Consider the following 17,432-nt stretch of genomic DNA (forward strand, 5'->3'; position numbering starts at 1 on the left):
GGGCTCACCTGCCCGCTCCCTGCTGTTTGCACCCGGCCGTGATCCCTGCCTTGTAAAACTTTTCTTTTTTACCGAAGTCGCGAACCGGCAGCCTGAAGACTGAAGAACGCAAACAGTAGGCAGGCTCGCCTCCTTGCATCGCGTTGCTTCGTTTCCCTGCATTCTCAGCACGTCCCGCCCTCCTCTGATGTCATTTCCTTTCCTCGAGGGTGGGACGCGCTGAGAATGCAGGGAAACGAAGCGACGCGATGCAAGGAGGCGAGTCTGCCTGCTGTTTGCTTTCTTCAGTCTTCAGGCTGCCGGTTCATGACCGGTAAAAAAGAAAAGTTTTGTAAGGCAGGGAACACAGCCAGGAGCAAACGGAAGGGAGCGGGCAGGGGAGGGTGAGCAAGTGGGGCTGGGGGGGGGGGGGTGTTTGTGCAAGTGGGGCTGGGGGTGTGTGTGGGCAAGTAGGGCTGGGGGTGTGTTTGGGCAAGTGGGGCTGGGGGTATGTGTGGGCAAGTAGGGCTGGGGGTGTGTGTGTGGGCAAGTGGGGCTAGGGTGTGTGTGGGCAAGTAGGGCTGGGGTGTGTGTGTGTGGGCAAGTGGGGCTGGGGGGCTGGGCAAATGGGGCTAGGGTTTGAATGATCTCAGGGGCAGGTGGAGGCTGGGGCGATTCACTGGACATGGAAGGGAGGGGGAGGATAGGGGCAAAAGAGAATCGCTGGACATGGAGGGGAGGGAGGGAGGAGAATCATTCTGGACATGGATTGGATGGGATGGCAGGGGAGGGCAGGGGAGGGGAGAGAGGAGAATGGAGAATTGCTGGGCAGGGGAGAGAGGAGAATGGAGAATTGCTGGACATGGATGGGAGGGGAAGGCAGAGAAGAGAGAATTGCTGGACTTGAATAGGAGAGGATAGGAGAGGAGGGCAGGGGAGAGAGGAGAATCGCTGGACTTGGAGGGGAGGGGAGAGAGGAGAATCATTCTGGACATGGATTGGATTGGATGGGATGGCAGGGCAGGGGAGAAAGGAGAATGGAGAATTGCTGGGCAGGGGAGAGAGGAGAATGGAGAATTGCTGGGCAGAGGAGAGAGGAGAATGGAGAATTGCTGGACATGGATGGAAGGGAAAGGCAGGGAAGAGAGAATTGCTGGACTTGGATAGGAGAGGAGGGCAGGGCAGGGGAGAGAGGAGAATCACTGGACATGGGAGGGGAGGGCAGGGGAGAGAGGAGAATCACTGGACATGGGAGGGGAGGGCAGGGGAGAGAGGAGACATGCTGGACATGGATGGAGAGGAGGGAAGATAGGAAGGAGATGCACATGGATGGGATGGCAGGGGAGGAAGGAGAAATGCTGGAAATGGATGGAGAGGAGAGCAGAGCAGGAGATAGAGGAGAATTGCTGGACATAGATGGATGGAGGGGTTGGCGGGGAGAGAGGAGAAATGCTGGACATGGAAGGAGGAAAGTAAAGAAATAAATGGAAAGGAAGCCCTGGAAACGGAGTTAAGAGAACAGAAAGAGAGCAGCAGAATCAGACACTTGGACCAGTATGGATAGAAAACAGTCACCAGACAACAAAGGTAGAAAAAAATCATTTTATTTTCATTTTAGTGTTTGGAATTTGTCCAATTTGAGAATTTACATCTGCTGTCGTATTTTGCACTGGGTATACTGGAGCTGTAACATCTTACAGAAATGATTTATAATGAAAAAAATCACAAGTTATTGTTTTTCTCCTATACTAGTATATTTTCAATGATGTCTGTTTATATGCGCCATGGCTGATATAAGGGGTGTGGCTAATGTGGGTGTGACTATCATAGGGGTGGAGCCATATATGGTGACCACGCCCATAATGAGTACCGGCACCTTTTTTTCTACAAAAAAAAACACTGGGTGCAGTAGGCATTTTTCCTGTCTCTGGAGGGCTTACAATCTAAGGGGTTCTTTTACCAAACGGCAAGTAAAAAGTGGCCTTAGTGCATGCTTATGTAGGTCATTCCCAAGTGCTAAGGCCATTTTTCCTTAGGGGTAAAATGGCCAATTTTTGTATTTTTTCTATTAATGGCCACATGACAATTTTCCCATTAGAGAATGAGCCCCTACCACCACCCACTGAGTAGGCAGTAAGGGCGTATGCACTAAGCATGTGCTGATGGGTTAGTGCATGGCAATATATCTGCGCTTACTGATTAAAGCAGAATATGCCCACTCTCTGCCCCCAGACCCATCCCCAGCGCAAAAAATACATTTTATTTTTTAACATGTGGGTCGCACATGCCAATCCCAAAATTATCGCAGGATGCCTCAATGTGCCCTTTTATCCTGCGGTAAGTGCATACCGCAGCTTAGTAAAAGGACCCCTGAGAAAATGAAAGTTTAAATGACTTTCTTTATATGATCAGGAATAGCAAATAGGAAGAACCTTCACGAAGCAAATATGACCAAACAGGAGTAGAGGATGGCCAATAGACACTCCAACACAGGAAATAGTGCTTAAAATGCCTGCAGGCGTTTGATTACGCCGAAACACGAACTGTGTCAGGTCCTTCTGTCCAAGTGGTGAATAAAGCATCTTTTAAGCACTATTTCCTGTGTTGGAGTGTCTCTTCCTCTACTCCTGTTTGGTCGTCTTTCTTTATATGATCACAGTTTTTTATTCCATGGCTTTTATCATCTAGTGGATTTTTATAATTGATTAGACCTATATCCTGCAATGTTTACTGTAGGTATCTCTATCATTGCTATTTATCATGTTTTATACATTGAGTAATTTGAATTCAAGAATCCTGGTGGCACTGATCATTGAAGGATTTTCTTCTTCTTTTTTTATTTTTTATTTTTTTGCAATAGATTTCTACTTTTTTACAATCAGGTTTTTCACTGACCTGTTGTGTAAAGTGAGCCAGAATAAGCAGAAAGGGCTTCTATAGTTAAGACAATAAGTCAGTGGTCTTCACTATTTTTTAAGTCCGGGCCACTTTGGATCCAAATGAACTGGAGAGCCACCAAATATCTTCCCATATGGAACCACAACACTGCTTACCAGCATGTGTCAACAACTTTCAGCACTTCCTGCCTTCCTTCAGACTTTTCATTGGGGTATTCTCAAGGAGATTGGCATTTCCAAATGCATTAATCTTCTTCTGTTAAAAGGTTCAAAGAAGAGCACCCAAATTATAAAGGGGATGGAACTCCTCCCACATAAGGAGAGGCTAAAGAGGTTAGGGCTCTTCAACTTAGAAAAGAGAATGCTGAGGGGAGATATGATTGAGGTTTATAAAATCCTGAGTGGTGTAGAACAGATAGAAGCAAATTGATTTTTCACTCTTTCAAAAAAGTACAAAGACCAGGGGACACTCAATGAAATTACATGGAAATACTTTTAAAACAAATAGGAGGAAATATTTTTTCACTCAAAGAATAGTTAAGCTCTAGAACTCATGGCTGGAGGATGTGGTAACAGTGGTTAGCGTATCTGGGTTTAAAAAAGGTTTGGACAAGTTTCTGGAGGAAAAGTCCATAGCTTGCTATTGAGATGGATATGGGGGAAGCCACTGCTTGCCCTGGAAATGGTAGCATGGAATGGTGCTACTAATTGGGTGTCTGCCAAGTACTTTTGACCTGGATGGGCCACTGCTGGAAGCAAGATACTGGGCTAGATAGACCATTGGTCTGACCCGCTATTCTTATGTTCTTATGTAACACTGCAATAAGTTGTTTCTTTAGGAGCAGATTTCATTTTGATGATTCCTACAAAACGTATTGTAAAATATCAGGAGTTTATTTTATGTTCACAATTGGAAGAAGATGGATCATCCAGCAGGAGTTGCTTGGGCTGGTTCTGTTTCAGTAAAAATGTGGGGTTGATGGACTTTTTGGGTAGGAATTCTATAATCCTATTTGGTATTTAGTTTCTGGACTGATATTCAGCAATGTTTTGTTCTCCTTTTTAAATTATCCTTTTATTCTTTTCAACCCAGCACAGAAAGAACGAGCATGGAAAAAAACAAAAGATGAACACACACTCAATGCATGGAAACAAACACACAGAAAACACAAATATGCAATAAGACAAACCAAAAGGTCCTATTACAAAACTAAAATAGGACCGGACTACAAAAATCTGAAGAAACTATTTCAACTCGTAAATAAGCTAATAGACACCACTCCTATTACAACAACCAATACAGACATCCCTCCCGCAGACTAACTTGCTAACTACTTTAATGAAAAAATAATAAAATTACGCAGCACACTTCCTCAGCACAACACCAACATCGAAAACTTCTTTAACGACCTGGACCCAATCCCTGGTGGATGCCCAGCTGACCGCATCTGGTCAACATTCACTCTCCTCACCACCGAATCAGTTACAAAAGCAACTCAAAGGTTTGCCAATACCCAATGCAAACTGGATATGTGTCCCAGCCATCTACTCAAATCCTCCCCTGACCGCTTCATAGCAGACCTCACATCCAACCTAAACTTCATGCTAAAACTAGGTCTCTTCCCTGTGGAATATGGCAACATCCTACTCACCCCAATACCAAAAGACACCAAAAAAGACACAAACAACCTAACCAGTTACCGCCCAGTTGCGTCTATCCCACTAGTAGTCAAACTGATGGAGAGCCTGGTGACCAAACAGCTTACGGAATACATGGACAAGTTCTCAATATTACATGACTCACAATCAGGATTCCACCCCACCACAGTACTGAAACTGTCCTAGTCACTCTCCTGGCCAAATTCAAGCAAGAAATAGCCTCAGGTAAAAGTATACTTCTCCTTCAATTCGACATGTCGAGCGCATTCAACATGGTAAACCATAATATACTACTAAGACTCCTTGGCCACTTCGGGATTGATGGAAATGTTCTTAACTGGATAAAGAGTTTTCTAACCACCAGAACATACCAAGTAAAATCAAACTCAAACCTATCACCACCGTGGAAAGCTACCTGTGGTGTACCTCAAGGATCACCATTATCACCAATACTCTTCAACATGATGATGATCCCACTGGCACAGTCCCTGTCCAACCGAGGCCTCAACCCATTCATCTATGCGGATGACGTCACAATCTAAATTCCCTTCAGTCATGACTTGACAGAAATAACCAATGAAATCAATGACGGCCTGAACATCATGGACTCCTGGGCAAACTCATTCCAACTGAAACTGAACACTGAAAAAACACATTGCCTCATTCTCTCATCTCAACATAACAAGTACAAACCCACAACCATAAACACCCCAGAACATACCCTTCCTACCTCAGACAGCCTAAAAATACTCGGCGTCACAATTGACCGCAACCTTACCCTTGAGAGCCAAGTAAACTCCATAATAAAGAAAATGTTCTATTCAATGTGGAAACTTAAACAAATAAAACCTTTCTTCCCAAGGGAAATTTTTCAAATCCTCATACCATCAATGGTCCTAAGCCATGCAGATTACTGCAACTGAATCTATGCGGGATGTAAAGAACAACTCGCAGAAAAACTCCAGACCACCCAAAACACAGCTGCCAGGCTGCTGTTTGGTAAAACATGCTTTGAAAGTGCTAAACCACTCAGAGAAAAGCTGCACTGGCTTCCAATCAAAGAACGGATCATCTTCAAAATTTGCACCTTGGTCCACAAAATTATCTACAGCATAGTCCCAGGATACATGATAAACCTCATAGATCTACCAACTAGAAACAGAATCGGAAACTTACATTACCAAAATTTCAAAGGACTTAAATACAAAACAACTTACACATCCAACTTCTCCTACATAAGCACACAACTATGGAATGGACTCCCAAAAGCTGTGAAAATAATCCATGACCATCTAAACTTCAGAAAATCACTAAAAACCAACCTCTTCAAAAAGGCTTACCCCACCAACCCAACATAAATCCCCACACACAGCAACACAGCACAACCAATGATCGTACTGGACAATATACAATCTTCACTCCCTTTGACTCTCATAATGCCTGACACACACCTACCTCATTCGACCACAATTCAACCTTGTATTTGTTCTCAGTCGACTGGCAAACACCTTTACGGTGTTATGTAAGCCACATTGAGCCTGCAAATAGGTGGGAAAATGTGGGGTACAAATGTAACAAATAAATAAATAAATAAATAAGAATCATACCAAAGGGGTTGAAATTGTCTGTCTGTTTGGGGGCAAAATAACTTTCTGAATATATAATGGAATGGTGGTGTGAAATTTGAATGGGAGGAAATCTAGTGAAAAGACACATCAAGTTCAAAAATCAAAAATAGGTCAGGTTGGACTGAGAGTTCTACAAAAATAAGCACCCCCCCCCCCCCCCCCCCCCCCCCCAGAAATGTAGCCAGGTTTTGATGTCAGGGTGTAGCCACAGGTGGGCTTGGGTGGGCCAGGGTCCACCCATTTATGGCTCAGGCCTACCCAACAGTAGCACATGTTTAGTGGTAACTGGTGGGAATCCCAAGCTCCACCAGCTGAAGATTTCCCCCTGATGGTAACGAAAACGCTACTCTCCACGACACCGGCACCTGCGCATGCTCAGTTTTCAGTGCATGCCTGCTGCCAAGGTGGAAATAAGCGTTTCCCCACCAGCTGAGATTTTTTTTTTTGGAGGGAGGGAGGGAGAACACTTGGTGCCCACCCAATTCTTGCCTAGGCCTACCCAAAATCTTTTGTCTGGCTACGCCCCAGGTCAGGAGGAGCAGACCTTTTCTAAAATAGGTGCCAGGGCAAGGCTGCAGGCCTAATTTGCATAAGCACCATTTCATTCAAAATCCATTTGGAGGACTGACTGCTCCCCTTGCACCTCACCTAGCTATACATCTGATCCCACCCTTAAAAAAAATAGCCCAGTGCCTTTCGTAGGAGAAGCTACTCCCAGCTTCTGCAGCATATAAACTTACAGTGAAGCATAGAAGTTAGGGAATTCCTCACTGCCTCTTCCCTGTTCCCTATCCCCTCAAAACTGCCACCTCTCACATCTGATCCACCTCTCATGCATCCCACTCCCCAAATTACTCCTGCATCTGCTCTATCACCTCTAAAACTGCCCTCACAGCCCCAAAACTATCTCCCACAACTGTTCTACTACCCTGCAATCTTCTCCACTCCCAAAACTACCACCAGCAACTACCCCAATAGACTTCAATCACCTCAAATGTATTCCCTGCAGCTGTCCCATAATTCCCAAACTGCACCATTCCCTTGCAACTAATCTATTACCAAATCTACCCCTCCTGCAATGGCCTAACCACCCCACAAAACGCCCCACCCGCCAAAAATTCTCTCCACAACACTCTACAGCAGCTTGGGTGACAGCTAGGGAGGGAGGCAGCAGCAGTGGCTTGGTGACAGCAGGAGGTAGGTGAGGAAGTCCTGAATCGGAACTCCTGATTTTTTTCTGAATCGAATTGATTCGCCCAAAATGAATCAACGAATCGATTCGAATCATGAATTGGATAGCACTAGTACTTACAAAATGATATGGTTCAGAGTAGTACTCCAGTCACTGGACAATGGAAACATTATAATAATATCATCTGTATAGATGTAAAATGGTGCTTAAATTTTTTCTAGTTCCTCTCCCAGGGGCTGGAGTAGCACATTAAACAATGGTGGTGACAGAGGGGAGCCCTGTGGCACCCCACATCCAGAGCTTCATCTAGTTGATAGACTGCTACTTTTCTGAAACCTATAACCGGGTGGACAGAAAATGATCAACCAGCTCAGAACATTATCACAAAGGCTTATGTCACTCAACCTAGACAGCATAATCTATCTCACCCTCAACCATCTCAGCCCCACAAAATTACTCCAAACCATCGCAATTACTCCCAGTACCCCCAGAGCTACCCCACACTCCAACTATCCCTCCAAACCCCAACTATCCTTCCAAACCCAGCTACCCCACTCCACCACTTCAACCACTCTCACCCCCGCAACTTCTCTGAACTACCCCACCCCCAAAGCTACACTCTTAACTACTTCTTCATAAATAAATTACCCCATGACTTCAACTACCTTTTACCCCTACACTACTCCAACTACCCTCACAACCCCAACTAATTGTACCTCTCAAAACTACACCCCAACTAACTCCTTGAACTCCAACTACCCACTACCTTCAAAATACCCCCACCAGTCCAACTGCTCCATACCTCATACTACCCTCAAACAACTACCCTCATAAACCCCACAACTAACCTCACCTTCTAAAACCACTTCCTACCCTCGGGGGGGGGGGGTGGAGGGGGGAGCGGTGGCAACCTCGGGGGGTGGAGGGGGGGAGCGGAGGCGGCAGTGACCTTGGGGGGAGGAGGGATTGGCGGCGGCGACCTCCGGGCCCGGCCCAGTCTCTCGGCAGCCCTGCTCCCAGGACATAAAAAGATGTGAGGTGCTCCAGAGAAAGGCAACAAAAATGGTACAGAGTTTGTATCATAAGACATATGAGAAGAGACTGGAAGACCTGAGTACGTATACACTAGAGGGAAGGAGAGACAGAGGAGATATGATACAGAAATTTAAGTACTTGGAAGGAATTAATATACAAACAAACATCTTCCAGAGATGTGGAGGTGGTAGAACTAGAGGACATGAATGGAGGTTGGAGGGCAGTAGACTTAGGGGTAATGTCAGGATAGGAAATATTTTTCACAGAGAGGGTAATGAATGCCTGGAATGCCATTCCGGGAGAGATGGTGGAGTTGAAAACAGTGAGGTAATTCAAAACTTTGTGGGATTATCACAAGAGCTGCCTAAATAGAAGGAGAACACAAACAAAGCATGGCTGTTGAGGTATTATGTTGGACAAGAGTAGTTGGAAACTAAGGCCAGTGCTGGATGGACTTCTATGGTCTGTGTCCCGCAAATGGCAAAAGAGAGATGAAGATCAAGTCTGTGTATTGTATATCACTTTACTACTATCATATGCTATGAGTGAGGGTAATCTGCATCTCAAGGGGAAGGGGAAAAAATCTTAATGTTGAGATTAGCAAGTTAAATACTGTTAGCACTACTTTTGGTTATATAATATTGTCCCAAGACTGCATCATACTTAACTACCTATATGTGGTTGGCATGATGGCAAATTGTCAACCAATGTTTAAGCATGAATGACTATAACCTGCACAGAGTGGCAGGTACAAGCTTCATCTTTTTGGGCAGACTGGATGGACCATGCTAGTCTTTATCTGCTGTTATTTACTGTGTTATTGTGACCCAGTACTGGCATTTATATTATGTACAGTGACTAGAAGCAGTGTGGAGAAATGTTAAGTGGTAGTCATGCATATCTTATTTAACTGCACATATAATTTGCCTTCAGTTTAGCCACCCATCTATTTATCCCAGTAGACTCTGTACTACTCATCTTGTCCTCTTCTATCTATGTGCACTTGGCCCCTCATTACATACTATAAGATGTTTGATTATATTTTAGGAACAGCATTAGAATTATATCTACGTTATTCTAATGTGTGCTTCTTAGGTGCTTCATTGGTATTATCCTGACATCGTATTATATCTCTGTTTTTTTAATGTTCTTCCATGCTGTCTATTATGGTATAATTCATATTCTGACGACATTTATCATAGTTTTGTTATATGATTGTTCTACAGTGCTGTTAAATGTGTATATTTCTGATACTGTTTCATGTTAGCACTATTATTAGGTTTCAATTTGCCATCTCCAAGTTTACTTCATTGATTGTATTTATGTTTATATTTGGTCATTTTACTATTGTTATGCTGTTGACAAAATTGTACGTTTTATGCTTGCTTTCATTACATGGTGATTGATCCAGTGGATGGAGGGTGGGGAGCATGGCGGAAGAATAATGAGTGTTCAGTGACCTGCGGGATTGGTGTAGAGACGCAGAGGAGGGAGTGTAACAATCCAGCACCACAATTCAATGGAAAGGACTGTGTGGGTTCCCAGATCAGGACCACTGTCTGTAACACTGGATTGCACTGTCCAAGTAAGTGATAGGGCGGGTGGTGAGATAATTGTATAACACATGTGGAGGGGCATAATTGAACCTCGCTGGCAATCTATTTTGGCGGCAGCACAAAAGCTGGCCGGAACCGTACTATCGAAAAAGATGGCCGGCCATCTTTTTTTCCGATAATACGGTTTAGCCCAGCCAAATGCCAGAGTTCGCCGGGTTTGAGATCGCCGGTTTTGTTTTTCAGTGATAATGGAAAAAAATGCCGGCCATCTCAAACCTGGTGAAATCCAAGGCATTTGGTCATGGGAGGAGCCAGCATTTGTAGTGCACTGGACATGCCAGGACACCAACCGAGCACCCTAGGGGGCACTTCAAAAATGTTTTAAAAATACAAAAAAAGCTCCCAGGTGCATAGCTCCCTTACCTTGGGTGCTGAGCCCCCCAAATCCCCCCAAAACCCACTCCCCACAACTCTACACCATTACCATAGCCCTTATGGGTGAAGGGGGCACCTACATGTGGGTACAGTGGGTTTTGGGGGGGGGGTTGGAGGGCTTAACATTTACCACTACTAGTGTAACAGGTAGGGGGGGGGGAATGGATGTGGGTCTGCCTGCCTGAAGTGCACTGCACCCATTAAAAACTGCTCCAGGGACTTGCATACTGCTGTCAGGGAGCTGGGTATGACATTTGAGGCTGGCATACAGGCTGGTACAAAAAGGTTTTGATTTGTATTTTTTTAGTGTGGGAGGGGGTTGGTGACCACTGGGGGACTACGGGGAGGTCATCCCCCATTCCCTTGGTGGTCATCTAGTGAGTTGGGGCACCTTTTTGAGGCTTGGTCGTGAAAATAAAAGGACCAAGTAAACCTGGTGAAATACTGCTTAACGCTGCTTTTTTTTCCATTATCCGCGAAAGCCGGCCATCTGGTAGCCACGCTGATGCCCGCCCATGTCCCGCCTTCGCTACGCCGCCGACATGCCCCCTTGAACTTTCGCCAGCAAGGTGACGGGAAAGCGGCGATGCTGTCAAAAAAGCTGCTTTCGATTATACCGATTTCGCCGCTTTTGAGAGATCGCCGGCCATCTCCCGATTTATGTCGGGAAATGGCCAGCGATCACTTTCGAAAATAAGCCTGAAAGAGACCTATGGATAATGATGGTGGATTATGGAATGATTGATAAAGAATTCATAATTTGATGGATAATTATGATGGATGAAAAAATGAAAGGATGATGGTATGTGGATGAATGGAGAAATGAATGCAGAAAGAAAAGTAGAGAAGTGCCTAGATGGATAGATGGAGGGATGCTTGGTAAAGAATGGATGGTTTGATGATGGATCATTAATTGATTAATGATTTAGCAATGGATACATAGATGGGAGGTCAGTTATAGATGGTAAAATAATGGGTGCATGGATGAAAAGATACGAGATCTTAGCAGCTGATATGGATGGGCAGGTTGGATAGTCTTTATCTGCCTTAATGATGCTATATTTTTGTGTTTGACATTTAGGGATACTGCATGAATTGACGATGAATGCATGAATAATGAATGATAAATGTGGATAGATAGATGCCAAAATAAATGAAAGAATTTGTATGCAGGTTAGGGATGGAAATAAAATGCATAAAGAGATATTAAAGGAACTAATAAAGGATGGATGAATGCTGACGGATGGGTAAATTGACAGGATAATGATGAAAGGATGAGTAAAAGAAAATATAAAAGGAATGGAGGGATGATTGCACGAATAGACAAAGGAATGTATAATGAACGCGTGGAAGAAGAGGAATGGATACACTGATGACTCAGCAATGGGTGACTAACTGTATGTACAGATAAAAGAAGATTGCTGCCTGCACTGAATTTATGAACTATCAGCTGCATGAATGACAGAAAGGCAGTGTGAGGGAGTGAGTGGTATTGTGGCAGGTGTTCCTAAGAACACTCCCTCACTGAGGTTGCAGTTTATCCACCTTATGGCAGGTGGCGCTAACCTGCCATGTTAGAGGCTGAGTCAAGAGGGTGGGGCTCAAGCCAGGAGCTGGTTTAGTACTCTGGAGCAGAATGGATCAGAGAGGCCTCTAGGCAAGAGGTCTTCAGGAGAGAGATTCTGAGTACAGAGATCTCCTGGAGGAAGGTTCCAAGTGAAGGAATCTTCACTAAAGCAGACCTGCCAAGTTTCCTGCTATGGTGGGTCATATCCCGCACTCCCGCCAAAATGGGAAATTCTCCCGCTGAGCCACTGCCACCACTGAACCTCCCCTGCCACTTTTCCCAAAGAGCAGCAGCAGCAGAAAAAGAATAAAAAGCAGGCACGGGGCCGCAGTCTTCAGGCATGCACTGTTGGCTCTGCTGGTTCCCTGTCCCCTCTGAAGTCAACTTCATGTTCATGGGCAGGGGACCGGCAGAACCAACAGTGCATGCCCGAAAACTGTGACCTTACACCTGCTTTTTAATGTGTTGCTGCTGCTTGTTGGAAGAAGCAACAGCTGTCCACGGGAAACAGAAGACCCTGCATGGAGGGAGGGAGAGGTGGGAGATTATGAATAGAAAGGGCAACAGGAAAAGATGGATAAAAGAGGGGAGACGCTGGATGGAAGAGGGGTAGAGAGAGGGAGAGAGGCAGATGAGTGGAAAGATGCGGAGAGAAAAAGGGTATATTCTGGATGTAAAAGGGCTGGAGAGAGAAAAGCTGTTGATGGAGAAAGAGAGGAGACACTGGAAGGATGGGGAAGAAAGAGGGGAGATGCTGGAAGGATGGAAAAGAAAGAGGGGAGACATTAGATGGGAGAGAAAGAGGGGAGATGCTGGATGAAAGGGTAGGGAGTGAAAGACAGGTGATGCTAGATGGAAGGATGGGGAGAGAAAGAGAGGAGATGATGGATGGAAGGGTAGGGAGAAAAAGAGAGGAGGTGCTGGATGGAAAGATGGGGAGAGAAAGAGGATGCGCTGGATGGAAGGGTAGGAAGAGAAAGAGGGGAGATACAAGATGAAAGGATGGAGAAAGGGGAGACGCTAGTTGAAAGGATGGGGAAAGAGAAGATGCTGGATAAAAGGATGGGGAGAGAGAGGACATGCTGAATGGAAAAGGGTAGAGAGAGAAGATGCTGGATAGAAGGTTGGAGAGAGGGTAAACACTGGATGGAAGGATCGGGAGAGAGGGTAGACGGATGGAAAGATGGGGATGAAAGAGGGGAAACGCTGGATGGAGGGATGGGGAGAGAAAGGGAAAATGCTGGATGGAAGCATGGGGGAGATGCTGGATGGAAAGGGGGAGGATAGAGTTAGTGAAAGACTGGAGAATAAGAGGAAGGGGTATGGGGAAGTGAGGGAAAGATAAAAGGCTGTAGGTAGATGAAGTAAAAAGAGAGAAAAACTGAAAAGTAAGAATGAATTAAATCTGGACAGATAGGCAGAAAAATAAATTGAAGAAAACTGAAAGTAAAAAGAGGAGAGAAAGATGACAAATGGACAGGAAACTCTGGCAAGAAAGTTAAGAGAAGACAAAGGAAAACAGAAACCAGCAACTGGGACCAACGCAATTAAGAAAAAAAAATACCAGACATCAAAGGTAGAATTTTTTTTTTTTTTTAAATTTAGGATGTGGTAGCTCTGTTAATAAAGGTTGATAAATACAAATAAAACACAAAATGGAAAATAAGGTGATACCTTTATATTGTACTAATTTTAATGCATTTTTTACTAGCTTTCAAAGACCATTTCCTTCCTTAGATCAGGAGAGGATACCATAGCAGCAGTATACTGTCCTGACCTGACCGGAGGAAGGATGTTTTGGCCTCTCAAAGTTAATCAAAAAATGTATTAGGCTAATCCATTAAAAAGGTATCATCTTATGTTTCATTCCCAAGTGCCTGAACTGAGCATTATGTGCGGGAGTGCCTGCATCGCGGACTTCTGCACTGCTCAAACAGCACAGTAGGGGTCCGAGCCATGAGGTAGAGTGGGTGGGGCTAAGGCAGAGTGACAGGGCTGGGGCATGTACTAAAATCTCTCTCTCAAAAACTGGGTCACCTTGGCAGCTCTGCTAAAGTGTTGCCTGGGCTACAGTACCTGTGGGGGAGTCCCAGGGAAGTAAGGGGTGGCTGTAGCTCAGAGGTTTGCACCCTGTAGAAGCCCAGAGATCGCACGAGAAGGAACAGAAGACTGCAAAGGTAAAGGAGTGCCTTTATTTTTCTTTGAATATCCAGGTTCTGAGTGTCCTAGTTGGAGTCAGGCCTGGATTTATGTATGAGTAACTGGAAGTGTACTAAAGAAAATAGAACTGTTAAAGAGAGAAGGAAGTAAATGTTAATGTGGTTGTTGTCCAGGATAGAAGTGAGTCTGTAACAGGCACAGACTGTCTTGCTTTGATTACTTGTTCACTAATAAAGCTTTTCCTTTGACTTTATACTGCATTTTGCCTGTGTCTGTGAGATCCTACAGCCAGCTGCAAGCCACGTTACCACAGGCAGGTTAATCACAATAAAGTCTCACGCTCCTCTTTTAGTCGATGGCCGTTGGTCAGAATGGTCTGAGTGGACAGACTGTATACGGCCCCTGCAAGACAAAATCAGATGCACCAAAACAGCTGGACAGCAATCACGAAAGCGCAAGTGTGAGCAGCGGGACTATGGGGGCCTGCCCTGCAAAGGCCTCCCCTCAGAGGTCCGCAACTGTTACAACTCCAAAGGCTGTTTCTGTGAGTAATTACCTTAGCTTTTCTCATGCACACTGCCCCACCACAGAACAGGTACAGCTCAGGCAGCAGCAATGCAAACTTCTCTCTCACACACATTACCCTACCACACAGCAAGTACACACGGACAGCATCAGTGCTGACTTCTCTCTCATACACACCCTATCCTACCACAAAACAGGTACACTCAGACAGCAGCAGTGCAAGCTTCCCACACACACACACTGCTCCACCACAGAAAGGTACAGCACAGGTAGCAGCAGTGCAAGCTTCTTGCACACACACTGTCCCACCATGGAACAGGAAGCAAAACAGCAGACCATCAGAGGAGTATGAAGACAGTCCAATTAGATAACAGAACCACAAAAAAAAACCAACAATAAAAATACAAACATAAAACCCTTCAATCCAGTCCATTTAAAATGCAAACGACATGGCCGTGTTTCAGGTGAGTGTGCCTCAGAGGTACAAAGTGGCCTAGTGGTTAGGGTGGTGGATTTTTGTCCTGAGGAACTGAGTTCAGTTCCCACTTCAGGCACAGGCAGCTCCTTGTGACTCTGGGCAAGTCACTTAACCCTCCATTGCCCCATGTAAACTGCATTGAGCCTGCCATGAGTGGGAAAGCACAGGGTAAAAATGTAACAAAAAATAAAATAAACATGGGGAGTCTGACAATGAACTCTCAAACAGCCCTGTGACACAGTACTATCTGCTACACAAGCTGTCCAGAAAGATGTAGTGATGTCAAATTGCCATGAAGTCCACTTGTAAGTTGAGCAACGAGCTGGTATTTTTATTGGATTGTGCTGTTATCTAATTGGACTGTTTTCATTCCCAACTCTGGTGATCTGCTGTTTTGCCTCTTGTGCATTGTATGGACTCTTGCCTCTTTTTTGGTCTGTCCCCACAGAAAAGGAACAGCGCAGGGAGCAATATAGTATTTGTGAATCTCTCAACTCCAGATACTAGGCCTGGGAATTCTCTCTTTTCTTCTTTCCAGATCAAGGCACCTGGTCAGACTGGAGTGACTGGGGTCTCTGTATCCCACCTTGTGGAAAGTCAGAAAAAATCAGGCAGCGACTCTGTGAACCCATTTACCCGAATTACCCGTGAGTATACCTGTATACTTCTTTTTACAAATATATTTTTATTGAGGTCTATATTCAAAACATCTGTCCAGCCAAGTTGAGAGTTACCTAGATAATTATGGGGTCTAAATTAAACTTTCCCCCAACCTAAGCAGGTAAATATTGTCTGAGCAAATCACTGGCCCCGCTCAGTTTACCCACATAGAACAAAGAGGCTGCACAGAAAGCTTTGCAGGGGAAATGTGCGAAAAAGTTTGTCCTACAGTTACCTGGATAATTTTATACAGATCACTTACCCGTTCATTAAATATCCAGTCAGGTTGTCAGGATACCCACAATTAATATATAAGAGTTAAATCTGATATATATGCAAGTTTAACTCATGCATATTGATTTTGGACATCCTGACAGGCCTTTGTGGTGTCAGGACAGGTTTGGGAAGTCCTGCTGTAATGTCTTTTTATGGTATTATTGCTTTTCTGTAACTAGCCCTTATCTAATATAATAATTTGCTCCTGCAACGTTCCAATGTCTCTGCCTGTGTTCGTAAACATCTCTTGACGTCACTCTCCCGCAGTAGAAGCCTGCTTGCCTGACGTCTACCTCCCACCACTGCCTTCATTTGCCTGTGCCGCCCAGCGATTCTCCTCTCTCCCCTGCCCCCCTCCAGCCATCCAGCGATTCTCCTCTCCCCTGCCCCCCCTCCAGCCAGCCAGCCAGCAATTCTCCTCTCTCCCCTGATTACCTCCGTCGAAGCGGCCACGTTATTGAAAGCCCTGCCCGTCTCTAGCCTTCCCTTCGAGTTTGTTCCCTCAGAGTCCTGCCTTCTGATGTCATTTCCTCTTTCCACGAAGGCAGGACTCTGAGGGAACGAACTCGAAGGGAAGGTTAGAGACGGGCAGGGCTTTCAATGACGCGGCCGCTTCAACGGAGGTAATCAGGGGAGAGAGGAGAATCGCTGGGTGGCTGGAGGGGGGGCAGGGGAGAGAGGAGAATTGCTGGCTGGCTGGAGGGGGGACAGGGGACAGAGGAGAATGGCTGGCTGGCTAGAGGGGGGGCAGGGGACAGAGGAGAATCGCTGGCTGGCTGGAGGGGGGGCAGGGGAGAGAGGAGAATCGCTGGGTGGAAAATATTTTAAAAATCTAAACCAGCATTATGTTTGCAATTAAAGTTATTTACATTCTGCTTACTCTCTATTTTCTAAAAAACACAATATTACTCATTATATACCCTGATTTTTGGTAATACAACATAATTGCAATTTGATCATCATTTTCCTAGCGCCCATTTCATTTCCTTCAGAAACGGGCCTTTTTTTACTAGTAGTGCATAAATGTACACCTGCTCCAAAGATGGTGTACAATTTTTATAAAATATGCATATACAGGGTGAGGCAATGAAAAGTAACCCCCTAGAGGTTTTTTGCCGTTTTCTCAGCAACTGCTTTGAATTTCAATGAGAAATTTTACTTACTTATTTAGTCATCATACTTGCGAATTACTATTAAACAACTTTGAATTATCTTAAGCTATGTTGATATTACTGACATTTTAGTATTACTAGCTAGTGATTTTTGCGCCTTAAAAATGTTTGAGCTAAAACACAGTAAAATAACATCACTCAAAGGATACAATTAACTATGTGTCAGAATTTTTCAGTCAAATGCTCAAAGTTTCCATCCCCAGCTTTAACACA

At 44.8% G+C, this 17,432-nt stretch overlaps 1 protein-coding gene across 2 annotated transcripts in view; it reads left to right on the forward strand.

The window, feature by feature from the left end:
* CFP (complement factor properdin) overlaps nucleotides 1-17,432 on the forward strand; it is a 55,913-nt gene that overhangs the window by 32,863 nt on the left and 5,618 nt on the right. For both annotated transcript variants that reach the window (XM_030192390.1, XM_030192391.1), the window contains exons 6-8: nucleotides 9,802-9,975; nucleotides 14,461-14,652; nucleotides 15,650-15,758. In XM_030192390.1, coding sequence (XP_030048250.1) covers nucleotides 9,802-9,975; nucleotides 14,461-14,652; nucleotides 15,650-15,758 — 475 coding nt within the window. The remainder of the gene's footprint in view (nucleotides 1-9,801; nucleotides 9,976-14,460; nucleotides 14,653-15,649; nucleotides 15,759-17,432) is intronic.

This window comes from Microcaecilia unicolor, chromosome 2 (assembly GCF_901765095.1).
Source record: "Microcaecilia unicolor chromosome 2, aMicUni1.1, whole genome shotgun sequence".
In the NCBI taxonomy this organism is placed as follows: domain Eukaryota; kingdom Metazoa; phylum Chordata; class Amphibia; order Gymnophiona; family Siphonopidae; genus Microcaecilia; species Microcaecilia unicolor.